Source organism: Trachurus trachurus (genome assembly GCF_905171665.1).
Source record: "Trachurus trachurus genome assembly, chromosome: 3".
In the NCBI taxonomy this organism is placed as follows: Eukaryota; Metazoa; Chordata; class Actinopteri; order Carangiformes; family Carangidae; genus Trachurus; species Trachurus trachurus.
In genome coordinates this window covers 428,387-454,159 of record NC_139893.1, presented here as the reverse complement: position 1 = coordinate 454,159, position 25,773 = coordinate 428,387, and the positions used below count along the sequence as shown (strand labels likewise).

At 46.4% G+C, this 25,773-nt stretch overlaps 2 protein-coding genes across 2 annotated transcripts in view; one reads left to right on the top strand and one right to left on the bottom strand.

The window, feature by feature from the left end:
* Positions 1 to 25,773, top strand: part of dtwd1 (DTW domain containing 1) — a 376,654-nt gene that overhangs the window by 16,523 nt on the left and 334,358 nt on the right. The window lies entirely within an intron of this gene.
* Positions 1 to 25,773, bottom strand: part of nnt2 (nicotinamide nucleotide transhydrogenase 2) — a 47,828-nt gene that overhangs the window by 1,271 nt on the left and 20,784 nt on the right. The window contains exons 15-20 of the mRNA XM_083996720.1: positions 24,385 to 24,545; positions 14,805 to 14,984; positions 13,349 to 13,508; positions 5,839 to 5,920; positions 5,000 to 5,118; positions 2,046 to 2,161 (exon numbers count right to left, since the gene is read on the bottom strand). Of these exons, the coding sequence (XP_083852846.1) occupies positions 2,046 to 2,161; positions 5,000 to 5,118; positions 5,839 to 5,920; positions 13,349 to 13,508; positions 14,805 to 14,984; positions 24,385 to 24,545 (818 nt within the window). The remainder of the gene's footprint in view (positions 1 to 2,045; positions 2,162 to 4,999; positions 5,119 to 5,838; positions 5,921 to 13,348; positions 13,509 to 14,804; positions 14,985 to 24,384; positions 24,546 to 25,773) is intronic.

The following is a 25,773-nucleotide window of genomic DNA, read 5'->3' as shown; positions in this document are numbered from 1 at the left end:
GTTCCGCCCGTGCCCGACCCGTGAATTTTCACAAGACAGCTTATCCACCCGTTGAACACCGTTTTTGCGGGGTACCCGTCGGATAGCCGCGGGGATCCGACCCGATGCAGGACTCTGCTAGGGGTGCAGCTACAGCCACTGCTCTATTTGGATTCAGATTCGGGCTTTTAATTTTAAAAAACTTCAGATTCGTATTCGGGAAGAAACCGGAAGTGGCCGCACTGACTTCGAGCCAGCGCTACGCCGAGCTAGCGCTACGTCGAGCTAGTGCTACGCCGAGCTAGCGCTACGTCGAGCTAGTGCTACGCCGAGCTAGCGCTACGTCGAGCTAGTGCTACGCCGAGCTAGCGCTACGTCGAGCTAGTGCTACGCCGAGCTTGCGCTAGGTCGAGCTAGCGCTGCGCCGAGCTAGCCGGCTAACTTATGCTTTAAGCTGGCTTTATACCTATTCGTCCATCCGTACCAACCGTTCTCTCCGTAACTGGCCTTCATTCCTCCGTCCGTTTTTATGGATCTAACGCAACTTCTCCTCTAGGGGGCAGTGTGTGTCATAAAAGACAGCGTTGTTGACACGGCAAACGTTGCCATGTCAACGAACGCTGTCATTACCGGCACCAACATTAAATGTATGTCCCCTCTCACCAACTCACATCTCTTCTCCAAATTCTGCACCGTTTTTAAATGTTTAATGTTTACTCTCGTCTTCTCCTCCTTCTTTGAATTTCCAGCAACTACTCTCTTCTTTGTCGATTTTCGTAATGGAGTGACTTTTCTCTGCTCCTGTTCCATCCGGAGCACTCCGGATTCGTAAGCTCAGAGGCAACGGATCCACTGACGGATGAAACGACCTCTGGGTACGGACAAAAGCATTTTTACCATAGAGTATAAATGGGTCTTTAGCTCTGGGCTAACTAGAACGGGAATAAAATAATTTAACGGTGCGGCTCTTCTAGACTTTCCAAACGTAATCGGACTGAATGGATCAGATTCTGGTAGAGAAACCAGTCGTTTCGTGGGGGTTGTGACACACCATCGTTTTATAGCCGCTTCTTTTCCCATTATTGTCTATGAGGAAAATGCTAAGTTGTTGAACGGTGACTCTGGAAGTATCGGTGAGCACTTCCTGTCTACTGTGATGCAATGCATGCTGGGAGTTGCACTGTTTCTTAGCAACCCTAACATGAACTAGACACAGATGAAACAAGGGGACTCCCGTGGCGTCGTGTTTGGCGCTCTACTGGTGTTGTGCTTCTATGGCGGCAGAAGCACCAAGGTTAAGCTGCGTTAGCGCCACCTACTGTGTTGGAGTGTGAACCAGAACCAGCTGGTTATGTTGCTGTTGCTGATCCAAACGCTTCTGTTTCTTTAGAGAAAAGCTCCAGAATAATGAGGAGAAACTTCGGACAGAAAAACTATTCAGGATCATAGTGTTATTCGTGTACTTCTGAATACGTATCTGGGTTCGGATAGCTACAGCCCTAGTTACCACACAGATAAAAATGCACCGATCCTGTCGGTACGTGACGTGACGTGACGTTTATCATCCAGGATGGAGCCTAAATACTTCTGCACTGCAAAAACTCTACATCTTAACAAGAATATTTGTCTTATTTCTAGTCAAAACTAATCTCATTCTACTTAAAATAAGACTCATCACATTAAAAAGCAGCTTGTTTTTAGACACTTTTTACTTCTTTCAAGCAGATTTTCACTTGAAATAAGTAGAAAAATCTGATAGTGGAGCAAGTTTTTCTTTCTTATTACAAGCACAAAAAACTTGCTTTCACTGGCAGATTTTTCTACTTATTTCAAGTGAAAATTAGTTTGAAACAAGTGAAAATGATCTAAAAACAAGTTATTTTTTAGGTGATGAGTCTTATTTTAAGTGGAAAGAGATTAGTTTTGACTAGAAATGAGACATTTTGACAAGAAATAAGACAAATATTCTTGGAAAGATTTCGAGTTTTTGCAGTGTAATGGTTGACTATGTTGGTGCGTGACGTGACGTGACGTGACGTGGCGCCGTGTTGGCGGATTTGACCGACCTGTTTGGACTTCCAGACCTCCAGGACCGGCATGCCGGCGATGATGGAGTTGGGATCTTCCTGAGCTGCAGAGTTCACCGTGTCGTTGGCGCCGATCACCAGAGTCAGGTCCGTCTCTGTGGCACAGACAGAGGTTTTTTTATTATTAACTTTTTATTGATTTTCAAATGCAACAGATTTAATCCAAATACATTCCATTTTAATATTGAACATATTAACCCAGAATTCCCCCCACCACAACCCAGCAGTGTGCTAGTGCAATGATAGTTCTGTTAGGTCAGATATAAGATTTGTCCATACTGCAATTGACCTATGGCTAAGCCACGCCCCCAAACGCCATGAGCCAATCACAGTGCGCATAGCTAGCCCATACACTCGGACATTCTCTGCTTCCACGTCCATTGAAATGCATTGCAGTTAGTCAGTTTTCATTGGTTTTTATATGTTTTTTCTTGACATTTTAAGTTTAAAATGGTCAAACGGTGTTCATGGGGTACATGCAACTCTGACACTAGGTATCCTGAGAGGCCACGGGGGGATTTTTTTACCTTTTCCCAAGCCACATCTCAACTGAGAGAAGTGTCTGCTCTGGATAAAGTTATGCAGTAGACCACAACACCAACTAAACGTGGATAAACTTAACAAGGATGTCTACATCTGTTCTAAGTTAAGTCAACAACGTATTTGAGGCAACATATTGTCAGAGATGTTTAGATGTTAGCCAGTATCACAACTAAGCATAAAGCCCGCTAGCTTAATGCTAACGTATAATGTAAAACTCCATAGACAGGCTAACAGAAGTTAGCCCGTCGCTATCGGCGTTTGGCGGCAACCGACAGTCTTTCTGTCTCTCCTGTGAAATGTCTCTACTGTGACAGCTGTTGCCATAGCAACTGTCACCGAATGTTGACTGTTTGTCCGTGTGAGTGGAGGGGGCGGGGCTTAGCCAGAGGTCAGTTGTGCTAGTCTTAGCATTGTTAATCCTTGCTGTTGAGAGTTCCAGGTTTGCAATGTCCAAGAAGCTTCGAAGCCAGTGAGTTTTTGAGACGTCATGGGGAGGTTTCCAGCTGTCAGACCTGCCAACCAGATTTTACGTGTTTTTGCCCCAAGGGAGAGCTGGGAGTCATCATTCAGAAGGTGTACACTGCAAAAACTCAAAATCTTACCAAGAATATTTGTCTCATTTCAAGTCAAAAATGTAATTTCTAGTCAAAACAAGTCTCATTCTACTTAAAATAAGACTCATCACCTAAAAATTAACTTGTTTTGAGATAATTTTCACTTTTTTCAAACAAATTTTCAATTGAAATAAGTAGAAAAATCTGATAGTGGAGCAAGTTTTTCTTTCTTATTACAAGCACAAAAAACTTGCTTTCACTGGCAGATTTTTCTACTTATTTCAAGTGAAAATTAGTTTGAAACAAGTGAAAATGATCTAAAAACAAGTTCATTTTTAGGTGATGAGTCTTATTTTAAGTGGAAAGAGATTAGTTTTGATCAAAAATTAGACATTTTAACAAGAAATAAGACAAATATTCTTGGAAAGATTTTGAGTTTTTGCAGTGTATAGCAGGTTCCATTGGTAACTGTACCCCTGTTAGCGCTGCTATCGTACCAGTTACCTTCTCCCATAAATCTAATAAAATCCCCGGGCATTCCCATACAACAACATGTGCAAAAGAGCCAAAGGTTCCCTGGCGACAAAATAGTTAATCCCATTTGATGTCTAATTCTAGGTCTTAGATAATATGCTCTGTGACAGAATTTCAGGTGTATATATTGATGATTAGGATTTTTTGATGCTCCAAAATACATTGTCCCAAATCATCTTCGTCGACGTCAGACAGATGTTGTACAGACAGTGACTGGTTCTGCAGCTCCACATCGTCTTAACCAGAACCATGTGTGTCTGACTGCCTGCCTGGTTGCTAAGAAAACAAGGCGGTTGCGCCGATAACACGATTCGTCAAACTATCTGGACACAACAAGGTCGTTATTAGTCATAATTAAAGGGGATACTTCACCCAAATTTCAAATGTCCCTCATGATCTCCTCCCCCTCATGTGGACTAAGGGCTGGGAGAAGTTTCAGAGTCCTCCGTGGCTTCTCTGAGTTACAGGGGGTCTCGGCGTAGCAGTGCATGTCCATATGACGGTTGCAAATGGATACCAACTGTCTTCATAACAAAAAGACACACCAAAAAACATCCAAATACCTCCATGCTGCTCATGGCTCCATGCTAAGAAATCCTTTATTCCTCAGGCTATACAAGCTCTGAATATGTTATGATCATTTGACTGCACCTGGCAACCCCTTAGAGGGCTGTTGTTGTCTGTGACTATTTTGCACAACATTCAGTTTGTTTCCTGTTTCTATGTCTTTTATGTGTATGCTGTGGAGTGCTTTGATTGTTTTATGCTTTGTTGTCTTGGAGAGGCCGAAGACAAATTTCCACTACGGTGGACAATAAAGTCTTTCTAATCTAATCGAATCTAATCTAATATGTAATGTCCGTCTTGTATTGAAGCCCCGAAATGCGGAATTGTCCCGAAAAAAGCTTTGAGAAGCTTCCGCTACAAACAAGCTTAAAATATAGACTTATTTAATTTTTTTCAGGACAATTCCATTCCTCATGTCGGGGCTTCAATACAAGAGGGACATTACATACGAGCAGCATGGAGGTATTTGGATGTTTTTTGGTGTGTCTTTTTGTTACGAAGACAGTTGGTATCCATTTGCAACCGTCATATGGAAATGCACTGCTACGTCGAGACCCCCTGTAACTCAGAGAAGCCACGGAGGACTCTGAAACTTCTCCCAGCCCTTAGTCCACATGAGGGGGAGGAGATCATGAGTTAGGGAATTTGAATTTTGGGTGACCTATCCCTTTAATGCAGTGAAACGATGGGAGAAGGTTTGTTGCAGCAGTAAATCTCTCTGTGTGGTTTCTTCACCTGGGAAGTCGTCGTTGATCTCGTCCATCTCCAGGACGATGTCGTAGGGAACGCCGGCCTCGGCCAAGAGGACGTTCAGCTGACCGGGCATACGGCCCGCTACCGGATGGATACCAAACCTGCAGAGAGAGAGAGAGAAACACCACACAGGGAACGATGATACAGGAAGTAGGAAGAGGAAGTACAGGAAGTATGTGAACCCATTGGAGTTTGTTAGTTTTCTGCATTAAAGGGATAGTATCTTTTTTTTAAAGTGTGGTTGTATGATCTCCAAATAGCCCCTAAGGACTTTAATTGCAGTAGAAGACTCTCTGCACTCCTCCCGTTAGCAACGCCAGCCCATAATAGCCCTGCCCAGAGATTTACAACATACAGTGTTGTGAACAGACCCAAAGAAACGGCCTATTTTCACGGCCTAAAAGAGGTTTTACCTGAAAAAAAATACACAGTTCCATTGTTCACTATAATATAATTTTTTGCAGGAAAAACACAGTTTTTATTTGGACCGAACCAACTGCTGATCGGTGGGCGCTAACCCTGGGCGGAGGGATACGTGAGTATGTTCTAAATCTCTGGGCAGGGCTATTATGGGCTGGCGTTGCTAACGGGAGGAGTGCAGAGAGTCTTCTACTGCAATTAAAGTACTTAGGGGCTATTTGGAGATCATACAACCCCACTTTAAAAAAAAAATGCTACTATCCCTTTAACTTGTCATTTAATGTGATTTAATCTACATCTAAGTCACAAGTCTAAACAGACACAATGTGTTTAACCTGATACCACACTAACTATTATAATATTCATGTCTTTATTGAACATTAAGAGACAGAGAGACTCACCTGACCGACTTGCCCTGCTCCTTCAGCATCTTCACCATGTCTGCTATCGGGTACTGAGCTTTGGCTGCACACAGACCCCAACCTACACACACACACACACAGAGAACAACAACACAACAGATTCACACACTGCATCTTTAAAGGGATCATGTAGGTCCATCAACTCCACAACGCTCTGGTGGACAAGTTGTGAGCTGCACATTCACCACGCTATGAGATAATAACACAACGTTACCACACAGAGTTGTTTTAAAGGGAAATGCAGAGACTGTTGATGAAAAACTGTCCCTGAAGGCAACGTGCATCAGAGGTTTTACATGAATTTCCCTCTACAACAACTCTGTGTGGTAACGTTGTGTTATTATCTCATAGCGTGGTGAATGTGCAGCTCACAACTTGTCCACCAGAGCGTTGTGGAGTTGTTGGATTGTGTATTTGATGAGTTTGATGAGGGAAACCAAGAAATCCCATAATGAGCCTCCGTAGCGTAGCTCTGAGCAGCTCACGGCTCTGCTCCGCCGTTCTAAAAACAGCTTGCACCGACAATTAAAGGTAACAAACCTACTGCTATGACTATAGGGGTTATGGCGATGGGCCAATTTGCCAAAATGTTGAACTATCCCTTTAATGTAATCTGCTGTAGTTTGGGATTATCTGGAGTTGTGGATGTGTCTTCTTGTTTATCATCGTCATCCCGCTGGAATGAATCAACATTTGATACAGTTTTTCTTTGTTCAAAGCTCTGAGGGTTCAACAACAATAAAGCTTCTTATTCATCTCCTCTGTTCTCTGGTCTGTCCTCGTCCACCACAAGTCTCCTCGCTGGGTTAAATCAGAGCGTCTCATTGGTCTCGCAAACATTTTTCTACAGAAAACTTGTGCGTGCATCTCCTCTCTTGCGTGCAAAGAGCTGCTTCCCCCTGTGTGTGTGTGTGTGTGTGTCACCGCTGTCTGACCCCGGTGCTGCAGAGTTCAGCTTTAACCCTAACAGAGCTGGTTGTCCCTAACCGGTTTCTTCTCCTTCTCCACTCAGGGCCGGCCCCTGGCATAAACCCTCTATGTGGTTGTTTAGGGCCACAGCCGTTAGGTGGGGGGCCACATGATCAGAAAGGTACCGGGGTTCATCAAGTCATTTAAACATCCTGAGGTCTGCACGTGCAGCTATGAGCTTTATATGTAATGTGAAGTCAATATTCAGCTTCTTTTATCTCACATTTGAGACATTTGGTGAAAATAGAACGGCAGAATGACAACATTTGTGCTCAAAAAACAATCTTACAAAATGTCATTTTAGACTTGTTTTCTACACTTATCTATTACTGTATTCATATCCTATTTCAAGCACCAAAACAGTTCATTCTCATGACTGAAGGAGTGTTTTCACAAGGGATTTGACATTTTTCAAAAAGCAGACCTCAAATTTCCAGCATTTGGCCTAAATTATTTCTTTCTACAGTGTTGTAGGACAAACTGGCCTCAGTGTGCTTACAGCGGAGGGTCTAATATTTAGACATAAAACACTTGTATTGTTACATGATCAGCTGCAAGTATCTTAAAAAGATACATTTAAGAAAATATGTAAAAGTGGAGAAAATGGCCTCAAACCTCAGAGGGATAAACACGTCACGTCAACTAGTCTCACTCTGGGCTCCACATCTTCTCATGGTCATTAAGTCTCGACCCACTTTTATAGAATTCAAACCAAGATTTTTCTTTTTAAAGCCTTTAAAAACTAATTTATCTCTTTATTGAGCAAAGTGCATTTCAGAGCACATGAACAACTGCATGTACGGAAGTGAATAAAAAAATATCAAACTGCACAAAATGGAGACCAACAAAACGATATATTTGACTTCTAATGCATCTCTGCATTCAGAGCATGTTCACTAAAGTGAATAAATATCAAATTGCACAAAATAAAGACCCACAAAACAAAACAAGATTCACTGCATCAGGCCACATTAATAAGAAAGTGAGGAGGAGCATTACAACTGCATGTGTTCACGTGTCTCGTGTGTCTTTCAAAATAAGTTATTTTTCAAAATAAAAGACATGTCCAACATCAGATGTTCATTAAAGGGACAACGAGGTGTTTTGGAAAAGCAAAGTGTTTTCACACTACAATGAAACAAATCTGCTGGCTGTCGGCCTGCGTTTCCTTAGAATTTAAAAGGCAGCAAGTTTAACTGCACTATTAAATAAAGAGGCACTTTAATTTGTTACTTAAAGGGACAACGAGGAGTTTTGTTAAAGTGAAGTGTCTCCACACTACATTTATGAGCCTCCGCACCGTGAAATTCTTTGACCGGTGCAAGACAGACTCATGTTTTCATTCATCAAGAATTAAAGTCAGAGGTTGGAAGACGATCACATACCGTCCCACCATAAACGGAGATTCGGCGGCGTTATTCTCATGACTCGCCACGAAACCGAAAGTAAAGAAACGCTGGTCGGCTCGCCCAGCATTTCCACCACCACTAATAATAACAAAATAACCATAGAGACAAAACCATAGATTTATCTAAAATGGACCATTAACAAGTGGTAACGGAGATTCATCCACATTAAAGTAGAAGTAAGCGATCCGGTCGTTTTGGCTAATGCTGCGTTCCAGGCAGGCTTTTGAAACCGTAAGTTACAGCTTCAAGTCACAACTTACGACTTTGTAGCGTTCCAGGCAACCCACTCGTGTTTCTCCGACCTGTTTTACCTGTGAAAGTCACTATAACGGCCACTCGTAACTTCTGACCCGTGAACTCGTACCAGATCGAACTGGTACCACTTCACAGGTCGGAAAAACACGAGTTACGAGTTTCCTTGAACGCACCATAACGTCTTGTCAGCAGATGGAGTTAGCAGCCCCCGCCCTCGTCATGGATCTATTGGTCCTCGTCCCTACGTCACCACATTCAGGCGCATCCCTTGGCTGCACACACAGAGAGGACTGCCCCTTTATGCCGTTCTCTCTCCTCATTGGATAAAGGTTGTAGGATACAAGGAAAGTTTTCTCCTGGGCTCAGAGCAGAGCAGAGTGACTGACAGACCCGTGTTTCAGACCAAACACTCTATAGAAGTGATTGCTGTCGGAAGATACAACTATTTAAGACTTAGATTAACACAAACATACCGCTTACTTCTGCTTTAATTTGAGACTTTTTTATAACCAAATAGAAACTCCTCGTTGTCCCTTTAAATATTATTTACTTTTTTGACCAGCTGACCCACTTTTGGGTCCCGACCCCCCAGTTGAGAACCACTGGTCCAGACGACTGAGCTCTCTGCTGTGTTGCTGTGTTGCTGTGTTGTTGGCAGCACATGGAGAAGTCCCGGGTCTGGACTCAATAGCTCTTCACCACTTTTCACTGTTTGTCTAATCGGAGCAGCATGTTGGACCACACATCTGTCCACAACAACAGCCACGGTCTGAGTTCTTCACATTGTTGCTCCGGCTCTCGGCTGTCGCAGCGGCTCGTCTCACACTCGGTGAATCAAACCCTCTCTAACGCTGACAAACACGCACCGACACCGACACACTCACTTTGTGCTCTACACACCGTGGATGACTGTGTCGCTATAGGAACCAGGTGCACTGCAAAAACTCTACATCTTTCCAAGAATATTTGTCTTATTATTTCTTGTCAAAATGTCTCATTTCTAGTCAAAACTAAACTATTTCCTCTTTCTTAAAATAAGACTCATCACCTACAAATGAACTTGTTTTTAGATCATTTTCACTTGTTTCAAACTAATTTTCACTTGAAATAAGTAGAAAAATCTGCCAGTGAAAGTAAGTTTTTTTGTGCTTGTAATAAGAAAGAAAAACTTGCTCCACTATCAGATTTTTCTACTTATTTCAAGTGAAAATCTGTTTGAAAAAGGTAGAAAAGTGTCAAAAACAAGCTGCTTTTAATGTGATGAGTCTTATTTTAAGTAGAATTAGATTTGTTTTGACAATAAATGACATTTTGACTAGAAATAAGACAAATATTCTTTGTAAGATTTTGAGTTTTTGCAGTGTGGCTTATTATATGGGATCATTTGTGGGAAAACCGCTCCCTCTAGTGGTCGGTCGCCAAGCTTCACACACACACACACACACTTCCTCACTTCTAATCAATCACCGCGCGCTCCATCGGTCCAACATGCTGACTCCAGAGCAGCTGCTCCAACATGTCGGCTCGGCGCTCCGACAGCCGACGTGTTGAGTGTTGATGGATTGACAGCGTTGAGGCGCAGAACGATCCGCAGTGTTCACAGAAGGAGACAGAAGAAGCTATTGTTAAAGGGCCAGAGTTTAAATTAGCACCAAACGGCAGAAAAACCCGTCTTGGAGGTGTAACGGTGGTTTTTATCGTCCATCAGTCAGTCACAGTTTGATACCTGAGCTGTATCTGAAACTCTAAAAACAGGAATTTCTACATTTCACACCTTTATAAGTCTGTTCTCCGGCCTTCAGCAGAACAAACAGAGAAGCTGAACGAAGTCTCGGTCTCTCCACCAACATCCAACTAACGAGACCGCGCCAACGCTGTTATAAAGTTGAGTATGAGCTAAGCTAATTAGCGACTTTAGGTGGAGGCAGGCTAAGGCCCAATTCCAATTCTATTTTTCATCCCTACCCCTACCCCTACCCCTAGCCGTAGCCCTTAACCCTTGCCCTTGAAACGGAGCTACAAGGAGTAGGGTTGAAAGTCAACCCCTACGAACTGGGACACCACTTCAACAATCACATACGTCATCAGTCGTCTCTGCTGCTTTCACATAAGCAGACGTGACGAGCTTTTGCCACAAATCCTCTATTCAAAACCACGTTAACTTAATAAAATAAAATAAAATTTAATGAAGACTGATCGGTTCATTGTAAAACATTTATTTATTGATGTAAATGTGGTGATTTCTGTATGTAGGCTACAGAGCCCCGAGGCAGTGCTGCTTCTGTGTCCAAAACACATGAAGCTTCACTTTTAATTCAAACAAATTAATGCGACAATTGTTACATTTCATCAATGAGACCAGCATTTATCTCCTAAAAAGAATGTAACTACGCTGCGGTAAACCTCTAAAAACCTGCGGGTAAGTTAATTAGTGATGGTTTTGTCCCCCGGGATGAGGACGGAGGTTGGCCGACTGACCAGCTCTCTGGACGGGTGGTGTCTCCGTGACGAGCCGTTGATCTGCTCCACAGGTGGAGGCTCCAACGTGGAGCTTCACTTCTCCCAAAAACATCGGAGCAAACGTCTAAACAGCCTCATGTGGATAAACCGACCGCACATTGGGATCTAAACAGCTACTTTCTGTCATGAAAACATATTAAAACTTAACAAAATGACGTAATAACAGCGCTACAGCGAGAAATAAAACAGCTGCCGGTTGCCGCAAGATGCATTCTGGGAAACTTGCCATAGCCCTCGGTCCGTAGTGTGCCCCTGAAAAATCTCCGTTTCGAGGGCGAGATAGCCCTACCACTTCCCCCTAACCCTCGTCTGGACCAGACTTGGGACACCCCTACCACTTCACGTGAACGCGCAAAACGAAGGGTTAGGGCCAAGGGCTAGGGCCAAGGGGAGAATCGGAATTCGGCCTAACACTACCTATACACTTCCAGTGTTTGAGCTAAGCTAATTACGGCGATACGGCTCTATCTCCCTTGTTACTGCACGCACAGTAGAAAGGATGGTGTCTATCTGCTGGTCATGGACTCGGGAGTGAGGCAAGACTGAGTGTTGATGGATTGACAGTGTTGAGGCGCAGAACGATCCGCAGTGTTCACAGAAGGAGACAGAAGAAGCTATTGTTAAAGTGCCAGAGTTTAAATTAGCACCAAACGGCAGAAAACCGTCTTGGAGGTGTAACGGTGGTTTTTATCGTCCATCAGTCAGTCACAGTTTGATACCTGAGCTGTAGCTGAAACTCTAAAAACAGGAATTTCTACATTTCACACACCTCTAAGTCTGTTCTCCGGCCTTCAGCAGAACAAACAGAGAAGCTGAACGGAGTCTCGGTTTCTCCACCAACATCCAACTAGCGTGACCGCGCCAACGCTGTTATAAAGTTGAGTTGCATCAACAGAACAAAGTGATGCTATCTGCAGTTCTGCTGCATCAGTTCAGATCCTTTCAACACTTGACACTTGTAACATTCCCATCGGGTGAAATGTTTGGACAAAAGACAGAAATATAAATATAAATATTTTTCTGATCTGATTCCATTGAATAAACAATAAAAATTCTTCCAGTCGCGTCCAGCTGATAAAAAAATAATCCATCATCTTGGCAGGTGAAAGGCGTTCTGGCCGAGCGGCTCAAGCAGCGGTGACAGATGATGAGCTCATGTGTTCGTTAACGACCAGCGCTCTGTTGTTAAAGGGATACGCCAACATTTTTCTTTTTTTACGTGTCTTGCCTCACTCCTGAGTCCATGACCAGCAGATAGACACCATCCTTTCGACTGTGCGTGCAGTAACAAGGGAGATAGAGCCGTATCGCTGTAATTAGCTTAGCTCAAACACTGGAAGTGTATAGGTAGTGTTAGCCTGCCTCCTACTCAGCAGTCAGAAGCTGATTTCATTTTAGCTCTAAACTCTATTTCACTTTATCCACATTTCAAACATGTTTAGGTGAGAAAGTAGCCGTTTAGATCAGCAGTGTGTCGTTAATTTGTCTAAATACCAGCTGTTTACAATTTTGTTGGGACGAATTCGGCGCTACTCAAGCTAGCCGTTGTGACCAACGCACTTCCGGTTACTTTGACAAAATAAAACACCCGTTGCCCTTTACATACAGAATACCATGAGGATAGAATTTGTGCTTTTACTTTGAAATAGGAAGCAACCTACCCTCGATGTAGCTAGCTTGAACCAAAATAAACCGTCTTTGCTTGAACCCTCCGTTTTGACCGATCTGGTCCCGTTAGCGGCATTTGACCGCTCAGGATGCCTTACCGGAGAGTTTTGTCAGCTCTGAGACGAAGATCGGCCCGCCGGTTTCCCTTTAGAGTTGCTGAAGAGTTTCTCTGGTGACTTTAGGTAGGAGGCAGGCTAACACTACCCATACACTTCCAGTGTTTGAGCTAAGCTAATTAGCGACTTTAGGTGGAGGCAGGCTAACACTACACACTTCCAGTGTTTGAGCTAAGCTAATTAGCAACTTTAGGTAGGAGGCAGGCTAACACTACCTATACACTTCCAGTGTTTGAGCTAAGCTAATTAGCAACTTTAGGTAGGAGGCAGGCTAACACTACCTATACACTTCCAGTGTTTGAGCTAAGCTAATTAGCGACTTTAGGTGGAGGCAGGCTAACACTACCTATACACTTCCAGTGTTTGAGCTAAGCTAATTACGGCGATACGGCTCTATCTCCCTTGTTGCTGCACGCACAGTAGAAAGGATGGTGTCTATCTGCTGGTCATGGACTCGGGAGTGAGGCAAGACACGAAAAAGAAAAGAAAATGTTGGCGTATCCCTTTAAGGAGCTGCACCTGTTGACGGTGTGACATGACGACGTAGCCTACCTGGAGTGATGATGACGCTGTTGGCCTCTTTGATGATGTCGATGGTCTGGTCCAGGTTGACCTCGGTGTGAGTGCCGACGATCTCCATGGGCTTCCCGCCGGCCGTGGACGTCGTTCCGTAGCCGCCGAGGATCACGTTGGGAAGGGAGCGGTTCATGGCCTAGAGGAGGAGGAGGAGAAGAATTCAGACTCCGAATTGAAATTAAAATGAACTCGATACAGAAAAATGTAATCTCCTTCACATCTTTGATTGCTTGCCGTCGAATTGTTCAAAAGATTCCCGGCTTACCTAAAGATCTGATGACATTTTTTAAGCTAGAGATTGAAGGTCAAATTTACACTTCGGGGATCCACCGATAAATTCTATGAACACTGGCAACCTCTCATATCGCATTTTCTGTTTCATATTTTTTATTAATGCGTATACAAGAATAACAAAGGCACTTACATGGTACATTGGTGTCAGCATTACATGTTTGTATACACCCTTGGATTTAGAATTGTGTTTTTAAGAACAAACAAATTAAAACCAAATAAACTATACAATGTTTAGATACTTAGATATAATCTATATAAAATGATTAAACTGACATGACAGATGAAATACATATCATATCGCATTTTGAGGACATGAATTGTACATCACTAGATTAAAATATGTATTTTTCTGACTGTTTTATGTATGTGCTCATGTCGATTATGTGATCTTGGATAACTGATTTATCTTTTTTTTTTCTTCTTCTTTTTTCGGGGGGTGGGGGGGATGGGGGTTCTGTTTTATTTTATATACACATTATTTTTATTATTGCTAGGCTATTATTTTTTTTTTTTTTCTCTTCATTTTTGTGAATTTGTCCGGTAGTTTTGTTTGTTTGTGGGGGAGAAAAACCCACTTATGTATTGTTGATTTGTAAGATGAATTCTCTGAACCAAAGTGGAATAAATAAATAATAAAAAAAATCTGTCCAAGAATATTTGTCTTATTTCTTGTCAAAATGTCTCATTTTTAGTCAAAACTAAAATCTTTTCGCTTAAAAAAACACTCATCACCTAAAAATTAACTTGTTTTTAGATCATTTTCACTTGTTTAAAACTAATTTTCACTTGAAATAAGTAGAAAAATCTGCCAGTGAAAGCAAGTTTTTTGTGCTTGTAATAAGGAAGAAAAACCCGCTCCACTATCAGATTTTTCTACTTATTTCAAGTGAAAATCTGCTTGAAAGAAGTAAAAAGCGTCTAAAAACAAGCTGCTTTTTAATGTGATGAGTCTTATTTTAAGTATTAAATTTTATTTTGTCTAGAAATGACATTTTGACTAGAAATAAGACATATATATTCTTGGTAAGATTTTGAATTTTTGCAGTGTGTCCACTCACCACACACATGATGTAGGAGAAGAGCCAATCAGAGACTCACCACACACATGATGTAGGAGAGGAGCCAATCAGAGACTCACCACACACATGATGTAGGAGAGGATGGCGCCGGAGGAGCCAATCAGAGCGCCGACGATGGTCATGAGGTTGTTGTCGAGCAGGAAGCCTTCAGCACACAGCGCCCAGCCGGAGTAGCTGTTCAGCACTGTGATCACCACCGGCATGTCAGCGCCGCCGATGGCCGCCGTCAGCGTCACGCCCTGCAGACACACACAGGGACACACACACACACACACACACACACACAGGGACACACACACACACACACACACACACACACACACACACACACACACACACACACACACAGGGAAACCAATCAACCAATCAGAACGAGTCCAGTCGGATTCATTCTGACCAATGAGACGTTTCTCAGGACGTTTCTCTCACCGACGAGAGAAACTGGATTTACAACGACACAACGGATCCAAGATGGCCGAGCCACCGGCCGCCACTGATGGAGGGATGAAGTGATGGAGGGATGGATGGATGGGTAGATAGAGAGTTCTTTCCATCCATCCTTCCTTCCTTCCATTCCTATTTCCTTCCTTCCACCCATCCTTCCATCCTCCCATTAATCCATCTATCCATCATTCCTTCCTTCCATCCATTCCTCCTTCCATTCTTATTTCCTTCCTTCCATCCATCCATCCTCCCATTCATTCATCCATCCATTGATCATTCCTTCCTTCCATCCATCCATCCATCCCTCCATCCTTCCTTTCTTCCATCCACCCATCCATCCTTCCTTCCTCCCATCCATCCATCCATCTACCCTTCCTTTATTCCATCCATCCATCCTTCCTTCCTCCCATCCATCCATCCATCCATCCATCCATCCATCCATCCATCCTTCCTTCTTTCCTTCCTCCCATCCATCCATCCATCCATCCATCCATCCATCCATCCATCCATCCATCCTTCCTTCTATCCTTCCTTCCTCCCATCCACCCATCCTTCTACCCTTCCTTCTACCCTTCCTTCCTTCCATCCATCCATCCATCCATCCATCCATCCATCCATCCCTCTACCCTTCCTTTATTCCATCCATCCTTCCATTCTTATTTCCTTCCTCCCATCCATCCAGTCCTCCCATTAAGCTGGTCTGCCCTCTCTTCCTATGAACCAGTCTGCCATCCAGTCCTCCCATTAAGCTGGTCTGTCCTCTCTTCCTATGAACCAGTCTGCCATCCAGTCCTCCCATTAAGCTGGTCTGTCCTCTCTTCCCATAAACCAGTCTGCCATCCAGTCCTCCCATTAAGCTGGTCTGTCCTCTCTTCCTATGAACCAGTCTGCCATCCAGTCCTCCCATTAAGCTGGTCTGTCCTCTCTTCCTATGAACCAGTCTGCCATCCAGTCATCCCATTAAGCTGGTCTGTCCTCTCTTCCCATGAACCAGTCTGCCATCCAGTCCTCCCATTAAGCTGGTCTGTCCTCTCTTCCCATGAACCAGTCTGCCATCCAGTCCTCCCATTAAGCTGGTCTGTCCTCTATGAACCAGTCTGCCATCCAGTCCTCCCATTAAGCTGGTCAGCCCTCTCTTCCTATGAACCAGTCTGCCATCCAGTCCTCCCATTAAGCTGGTCTGCCCTCTCTTCCTATGAACCAGTCTGCCATCCAGTCCTCCCATTAAGCTGGTCTGCCCTCTCTTCCTATGAACCAGTCTGCCATCCAGTCCTCCCATTAAGCTGGTCTGCCCTCTCTTCCTATGAACCAGTCTGCCATCCAGTCCTGCCATTAAGCTGGTCTGCCCTCTCTTCCTATGAACCAGTCTGCCATCCAGTCCTACCATTAAGCTGGTCTGCCCTCTCTTCCTATGAACCAGTCTGCCATCCAGTCCTCCCATTAAGCTGGTCTGTCCTCTCTTCCTATGAACCAGTCTGCCATCCAGTCCTCCCATTAAGCTGGTCTGTCCTCTCTTCCCATGAACCAGTCTGCCATCCAGTCCTCCCATTAAGCTGGTCTGTCCTCTCTTCCTATGAACCAGTCTGCCATCCAGTCCTCCCATTAAGCTGGTCTGTCCTCTCTTCCCATGAACCAGTCTGCCATCCAGTCCTCCCATTAAACTGGTCTGTCCTCTCTTCCTATGAACCAGTCTGCCATCCAGTCCTCCCATTAAGCTGGTCTGCCCTCTCTTCCTATGAACCAGTCTGCCATCCAGTCCTCCCATTAAGCTGGTCTGCCCCCTCTTCCCATGAACCAGTCTGCCATCCAGTCCTCCCATTAAACTGGTCTGCCCCCTCTTCCCATGAACCAGTCTGCCATCCAGTCCTCCCATTAAGCTGGTCTGCTCTCTCTTCCCATGAACCAGTCTGCCATCCAGTCCTCCCATTAAGCTGGTCTGTCCTCTCTTCCCATGAACCAGTCTGCCATCCAGTCCTCCCATTAAGCTGGTCTGTCCTCTCTTCCTATGAACCAGTCTGCCATCCAGTCCTCCCATTAAGCTGGTCTGTCCTCTCTTCCCATAAACCAGTCTGCCATCCAGTCCTCCCATTAAGCTGGTCTGCCCTCTCTTCCTATGAACCAGTCTGCCATCCAGTCCTCCCATTAAGCTGGTCTGTCCTCTCTTCCTATGAACCAGTCTGCCATCCAGTCATCCCATTAAGCTGGTCTGTCCTCTCTTCCCATGAACCAGTCTGCCATCCAGTCCTCCCATTAAGCTGGTCTGTCCTCTATGAACCAGTCTGCCATCCAGTCCTCCCATTAAGCTGGTCTGCCCTCTCTTCCTATGAACCAGTCTGCCATCCAGTCCTCCCATTAAGCTGGTCTGCCCTCTCTTCCTATGAACCAGTCTGCCATCCAGTCCTCCCATTAAGCTGGTCTGCCCTCTCTTCCTATGAACCAGTCTGCCATCCAGTCCTCCCATTAAGCTGGTCTGCCCTCTCTTCCTATGAACCAGTCTGCCATCCAGTCCTCCCATTAAGCTGGTCTGCCCTCTCTTCCTATGAACCAGTCTGCCATCCAGTCCTCCCATTAAGCTGGTCTGCCCTCTCTTCCTATGAACCAGTCTGCCATCCAGTCCTCCCATTAAGCTGGTCTGCCCTCTCTTCCTATGAACCAGTCTGCCATCCAGTCCTCCCATTAAGCTGGTCTGTCCTCTCTTCCTATGAACCAGTCTGCCATCCAGTCCTCCCATTAAGCTGGTCTGTCCTCTCTTCCCATGAACAAGTCTGCCATCCAGTCCTCCCATTAAGCTGGTCTGTCCTCTCTTCCTATGAACCAGTCTGCCATCCAGTCCTCCCATTAAGCTGGTCTGTCCTCTCTTCCCATGAACCAGTCTGCCATCCAGTCCTCCCATTAAACTGGTCTGTCCTCTCTTCCTATGAACCAGTCTGCCATCCAGTCCTCCCATTAAGCTGGTCTGCCCTCTCTTCCTATGAACCAGTCTGCCATCCAGTCCTCCCATTAAGCTGGTCTGCCCTCTCTTCCTATGAACCAGTCTGCCATCCAGTCCTCCCATTAAGCTGGTCTGTCCTCTCTTCCTATGAACCAGTCTGCCATCCAGTCCTCCCATTAAGCTGGTCTGTCCTCTCTTCCCATGAACAAGTCTGCCATCCAGTCCTCCCATTAAGCTGGTCTGTCCTCTCTTCCTATGAACCAGTCTGCCATCCAGTCCTCCCATTAAGCTGGTCTGTCCTCTCTTCCCATGAACCAGTCTGCCATCCAGTCCTCCCATTAAACTGGTCTGTCCTCTCTTCCTATGAACCAGTCTGCCATCCAGTCCTCCCATTAAGCTGGTCTGCCCTCTCTTCCTATGAACCAGTCTGCCATCCAGTCCTCCCATTAAGCTGGTCTGCCCCCTCTTCCCATGAACCAGTCTGCCATCCAGTCCTCCCATTAAGCTGGTCTGCCCCCTCTTCCCATGAACCAGTCTGCCATCCAGTCCTCCCATTAAGCTGGTCTGTCCTCTCTTCCTATGAACCAGTCTGCCATCCAGTCCTCCCATTAAGCTGGTCTGCTCTCTCTTCCCATGAACCAGTCTGCCATCCAGTCCTCCCATTAAGCTGGTCTGTCCTCTCTTCCTATGAACCAGTCTGCCATCCAGTCCTCCCATTAAGCTGGTCTGCTCTCTCTTCCCATGAACCAGTCTGCCATCCAGTCCTCCCATTAAGCTGGTCTGTCCTCTCTTCCCATGAACCAGTCTGCCATCCAGTCCTCCCATTAAGCTGGTCTGTCCTCTCTTCCTATGAACCAGTCTGCCATCCAGTCCTCCCATTAAGCTGGTCTGTCCTCTCTTCCCATAAACCAGTCTGCCATCCAGTCCTCCCATTAAGCTGGTCTGCCCTCTCTTCCTATGAACCAGTCTGCCATCCAGTCCTCCCATTAAGCTGGTCTGTCCTCTCTTCCTATGAACCAGTCTGCCATCCAGTCATCCCATTAAGCTGGTCTGTCCTCTCTTCCCATGAACCAGTCTGCCATCCAGTCCTCCCATTAAGCTGGTCTGTCCTCTATGAACCAGTCTGCCATCCAGTCCTCCCATTAAGCTGGTCTGCCCTCTCTTCCTATGAACCAGTCTGCCATCCAGTCCTCCCATTAAGCTGGTCTGCCCTCTCTTCCTATGAACCAGTCTGCCATCCAGTCCTCCCATTAAGCTGGTCTGTCCTCTATGAACCAGTCTGCCATCCAGTCCTCCCATTAAGCTGGTCTGCCCTCTCTTCCTATGAACCAGTCTGCCATCCAGTCCTCCCATTAAGCTGGTCTGCCCTCTCTTCCTATGAACCAGTCTGCCATCCAGTCCTCCCATTAAGCTGGTCTGCCCTCTCTTCCTATGAACCAGTCTGCCATCCAGTCCTCCCATTAAGCTGGTCTGCCCTCTCTTCCTATGAACCAGTCTGCCATCCAGTCCTCCCATTAAGCTGGTCTGCCCTCTCTTCCTATGAACCAGTCTGCCATCCAGTCCTCCCATTAAGCTGGTCTGCCCTCTCTTCCTATGAACCAGTCTGCCATCCAGTCCTCCCATTAAGCTGGTCTGCCCTCTCTTCCTATGAACCAGTCTGCCATCCAGTCCTCCCATTAAGCTGGTCTGTCCTCTCTTCCTATGAACCAGTCTGCCATCCAGTCCTCCCATTAAGCTGGTCTGTCCTCTCTTCCCATGAACCAGTCTGCCATCCAGTCCTCCCATTAAGCTGGTCTGTCCTCTCTTCCTATGAACCAGTCTGCCATCCAGTCCTCCCATTAAGCTGGTCTGTCCTCTCTTCCCATGAACCAGTCTGCCATCCAGTCCTCCCATTAAACTGGTCTGTCCTCTCTTCCTATGAACCAGTCTGCCATCCAGTCCTCCCATTAATCTGGTCTGCCCTCTCTTCCTATGAACCAGTCTGCCATCCAGTCCTCCCATTAAGCTGGTCTGCCCCCTCTTCCCATGAACCAGTCTGCCATCCAGTCCTCCCATTAAGCTGGTCTGCCCCCTCTTCCCATGAACCAGTCTGCCATCCAGTCCTCCCATTAAGCTGGTCTGTCCTCTCTTCCTATGAACCAGTCTGCCATCCAGTCCTCCCATTAAGCTGGTCTGCTCTCTCTTCCCATGAACCAGTCTGCCATCCAGTCCTCCCATTAAGCTGGTCTGTCCTCTCTTCCTATGAACCAGTCTGCCATCCAGTCCTCCCATTAAGCTGGTCTGCTCTCTCTTCCCATGAACCAGTCTGCCATCCAGTCCTCCCATTAAGCTGGTCTGTCCTCTCTTCCTATGAACCAGTCTGCCATCCAGTCCTCCCATTACGCTGGTCTGTCCTCCCTTCCCATGAACCAGTCTGCCATCCAGTCCTCCCATTAAGCTGGTCTGTCCTCTCTTCCTATGAACCAGTCTGCCATCCAGTCCTCCCATTAAGCTGGTCTGTCCTCTCTTCCCATGAACCAGTCTGCCATCCAGTCCTCCCATTAAGCTGGTCTGTCCTCTCTTCCTATGAACCAGTCTGCCATCCAGTCCTCCCATTAAGCTGGTCTGTCCTCTCTTCCTATGAACCAGTCTGCCATCCAGTCCTCCCATTAAGCTGGTCTGCCCTCTCTTCCTATGAACCAGTCTGCCATCCAGTCTTCCCATTAAGCTGGTCTGTCCTCCCTTCCCATGAACCAGTCTGCCATCCAGTCCTCCCATTAAGCTGGTCTGCCCTCCCTTCCTATGAACCAGTCTGCCATCCAGTCCTCCCATTAAGCTGGTCTGTCCTCTCTTCCTATGAACCAGTCTGCCATCCAGTCCTCCCATTAAGCTGGTCTGTCCTCTCTTCCTATGAACCAGTCTGCCATCCAGTCCTCCCATTAAGCTGGTCTGCCCTCTCTTCCTATGAACCAGTCTGCCATCCAGTCCTCCCATTAAGCTGGTCTGTCCTCTCTTCCTATGAACCAGTCTGCCATCCAGTCCTCCCATTACGCTGGTCTGTCCTCCCTTCCCATGAACCAGTCTGCCATCCAGTCCTCCCATTAAGCTGGTCTGTCCTCTCTTCCTATGAACCAGTCTGCCATCCAGTCCTCCCATTAAGCTGGTCTGTCCTCTCTTCCCATGAACCAGTCTGCCATCCAGTCCTCCCATTAAGCTGGTCTGTCCTCTCTTCCTATGAACCAGTCTGCCATCCAGTCCTCCCATTAAGCTGGTCTGTCCTCTCTTCCTATGAACCAGTCTGCCATCCAGTCCTCCCATTAAGCTGGTCTGCCCTCTCTTCCTATGAACCAGTCTGCCATCCAGTCTTCCCATTAAGCTGGTCTGTCCTCCCTTCCCATGAACCAGTCTGCCATCCAGTCCTCCCATTAAGCTGGTCTGTCCTCTCTTCCTATGAACCAGTCTGCCATCCAGTCCTCCCATTAAGCTGGTCTGTCCTCTCTTCCTATGAACCAGTCTGCCATCCAGTCCTCCCATTAAGCTGGTCTGCCCTCTCTTCCTATGAACCAGTCTGCCATCCAGTCCTCCCATTAAGCTGGTCTGTCCTCCCTTCCCATGAACCAGTCTGCCATCCAGTCCTCCCATTAAGCTGGTCTGTCCTCCCTTCCTATGAACCAGTCTGCCATCCAGTCCTCCCATTAAGCTGGTCTGTCCTCTCTTCCCATGAACCAGTCTGCCATCCAGTCCTCCCATTAAGCTGGTCTGCCCTCCCTTCCTATGAACCAGTCTGCCATCCAGTCCTCCCATTAAGCTGGTCTGTCCTCTCTTCCTATGAACCAGTCTGCCATCCAGTCCTCCCATTAAGCTGGTCTGTCCTCTCTTCCTATGAACCAGTCTGCCATCCAGTCCTCCCATTAAGCTGGTCTGCCCTCTCTTCCTATGAACCAGTCTGCCATCCAGTCCTCCCATTAAGCTGGTCTGTCCTCTCTTCCTATGAACCAGTCTGCCATCCAGTCCTCCCATTACGCTGGTCTGTCCTCCCTTCCCATGAACCAGTCTGCCATCCAGTCCTCCCATTAAGCTGGTCTGTCCTCTCTTCCTATGAACCAGTCTGCCATCCAGTCCTCCCATTAAGCTGGTCTGTCCTCTCTTCCCATGAACCAGTCTGCCATCCAGTCCTCCCATTAAGCTGGTCTGTCCTCTCTTCCTATGAACCAGTCTGCCATCCAGTCCTCCCATTAAGCTGGTCTGTCCTCTCTTCCTATGAACCAGTCTGCCATCCAGTCCTCCCATTAAGCTGGTCTGCCCTCTCTTCCTATGAACCAGTCTGCCATCCAGTCTTCCCATTAAGCTGGTCTGTCCTCCCTTCCCATGAACCAGTCTGCCATCCAGTCCTCCCATTAAGCTGGTCTGTCCTCTCTTCCTATGAACCAGTCTGCCATCCAGTCCTCCCATTAAGCTGGTCTGTCCTCTCTTCCTATGAACCAGTCTGCCATCCAGTCCTCCCATTAAGCTGGTCTGCCCTCTCTTCCTATGAACCAGTCTGCCATCCAGTCCTCCCATTAAGCTGGTCTGTCCTCCCTTCCCATGAACCAGTCTGCCATCCAGTCCTCCCATTAAGCTGGTCTGTCCTCCCTTCCTATGAACCAGTCTGCCATCCAGTCCTCCCATTAAGCTGGTCTGTCCTCCCTTCCTATGAACCAGTCTGCCATCCAGTCCTCCCATTAAGCTGGTCTGTCCTCTCTTCCTATGAACCAGTCTGCCATCCAGTCCTCCCATTAAGCTGGTCTGTCCTCCCTTCCTATGAACCAGTCTGCCATCCAGTCCTCCCATTAAGCTGGTCTGTCCTCCTTTCCTATGAACCAGTCTGCCATCCAGTCCTCCCATTAAGCTGGTCTGCTCTCTCTTCCCATGAACCAGTCTGCCATCCAGTCCTCCCATTAAGCTGGTCTGCTCTCTCTTCCCATGAACCAGTCTGCCATCCAGTCCTCCCATTAAGCTGGTCTGTCCTCTCTTCCTATGAACCAGTCTGCCATCCAGTCCTCCCATTAAGCTGGTCTGCTCTCTCTTCCTATGAACCAGTCTGCCATCCAGTCCTCCCATTAAGATGGTCTGCCCTCTCTTCCTATGAACCAGTCTGCCATCCAGTCCTCCCATTAAGCTGGTCTGTCCTCTCTTCCCATGAACCAGTCTGCCATCCAGTCCTCCCATTAAGCTGGTCTGTCCTCTCTTCCTATGAACCAGTCTGCCATCCAGTCCTCCCATTAAGCTGGTCTGTCCTCTCTTCCCATGAACCAGTCTGCCATCCAGTCCTCCCATTAAGCTGGTCTGTCCTCTCTTCCCATGAACCAGTCTGCCATCCAGTCCTCCCATTAAGCTGGTCTGTCCTCCCTTCCTATGAACCAGTCTGCCATCCAGTCCTCCCATTAAGCTGGTCTGCCCTCTCTTCCTATGAACCAGTCTGCCATCCAGTCCTCCCATTAAGCTGGTCTGTCCTCTCTTCCTATGAACCAGTCTGCCATCCAGTCCTCCCATTAAGCTGGTCTGTCCTCTCTTCCTATGAACCAGTCTGCCATCCAGTCCTCCCATTAAGCTGGTCTGCCCTCTCTTCCTATGAACCAGTCTGCCATCCAGTCCTCCCATTAAGCTGGTCTGCCCTCTCTTCCTATGAACCAGTCTGCCATCCAGTCCTCCCATTAAGCTGGTCTGTCCTCTCTTCCCATGAACCAGTCTGCCATCCAGTCCTCCCATTAAGCTGGTCTGTCCTCCCTTCCTATGAACCAGTCTGCCATCCAGTCCTCCCATTAAGCTGGTCTGCCCTCCCTGCCCCCCCCCCCCCCCCCCCCTCACCAGAAGCTGCCTTCATCAACTCCTGCTAACATTTCCATAATTCGCACATTCTGTGACATAAACTATGAACTGTTTTCTTGTCTGTAACAACATCTCTGTCCTGTCTGTCCGTCCTGGGTGAGGGATCCCTCCTCTGTTGCTCACCCTGAGCTTTCTCCTGGTTTTCCCTGTTAAAAGGGTTTTCCATGGAGTTTTTCCTCAGTGGATGTGAGGGTCTAAGGACAGAGGATGTTGTTACGATGCCATGTAAAGCCCTTTGAGACAAACTGTTTGTAAAAACGGGCTATACAAATGAAATTGCCTTGCCTTGCCTTGCCTTCCATCTATCCTTCCTTCCTTCCATCCATCCATCCATCCATCCAGTTAGTTTTATCTCTACTCACCATGACGGTGGAGAGGCCCGACACCCCCAGCAGACAGCCCATAATACTACTCACCATGACGGTGGAGAGGCCTGACACCCCCAGCAGACAGCCCATCCCGGTGCCGTAGCTGGAGCTCAGCATGAACGGCACCATGCCGCCCATCGACGCCGCCATCAGCCCGGCGTTCATCATGTGTCGCCCCGGCAACATCAGGGGGGCGGAGTCTAGGACGCCTACATAAAAAAATGTGTATTCTCTTTTAACAAAGCAAATCAATAAATGAAAGTGTAAATCATAACAAATGTTTCCATGTTTCCCACATTCCCCACATTCCTGGGTGAGGGATCCCTCCTCTGTTGCTCACCCTGAGCTTTCTCCTGGTTTTCCCTGTTAAAAGGGTTTTCCATGGAGTTTTTCCTCAGTGGATGTGAGGGTCTAAGGACAGAGGATGTTGTTATGATGGGATGTAAAGCCCTTTGAGACAAACTGGTGGTAAAAACGGGCTATACAAATAAAATTGCCTTGCCTTGAGATAAAAAGGAAATTACAAAAAAGCTTTTAGCATGAGTAATAAGACTACACTTTAACAATGGCCAAAAATTCACATTTTTATTTCATATATTTAATGTTGCGGTAATGATATTTTTTTATGGACTTTTTCAAAAAAGAAAATGTAAATGGACATATAGGAAAAATTTAAAACATCTTCTAAAAAAACATCTTCTAAAAATTCATTTTTATAGTTAGTTCAGACCATAAGAAGGGCATTTTAAAAATTCTCCTACTGACACCTTCTAAATCTGGATTTCGTGAGAATCCCCTAATTCCCCATGTGTTCAGAGGTTCAGGGGAATAATGTGACTAGATAAAACACGCAGCATGCAGCACTCTGAGGCCCCGGCCTCTAATCAGCCGTCTGAGTCTGCAGCCACAGCAATGCAGCCCCCCCCCCCCCCCCCCCCCCCCCCCCCCCCCCCCACCAGAACAAATCACCAGAAAGCTTTGCATTTGTTCTTCTTCATCATTTGCATTACAACGTAAATATGTGACTGCTGAGACACGCACGCAACACAGCGAGTCTGTATTGAGCCGAAGATCTCTAAGGGCTTTACCCAGATGAAAGAGACTCAGAGCCGGAGGAGGAGAGGCTCAGTGTGTTTACACTGATATCAGAGTTTAAAGGAGACGAATTCTGCCCCTTTTCTGCCCCTTTCCCACTAATTAAAATAGTTCCCAGGTGTCTTAAAGACAAGTCTGTGACCTGCTTCGGTCAAAATCCCCCAAAGATCAAACATCACAGCTTTTTTTTCATCCATTCAAAACAGCTCTGTTCAGAACGGCCGGTTTCAGTGTCTGTCCCTTTAAATGCAAATGAGCCACTGGTAGGGGCGGGGTTATGCAAATATGAAACTAGTTACATCATTGTTTGACAACCACATGGATTTCAACCTAGGGAGCCGG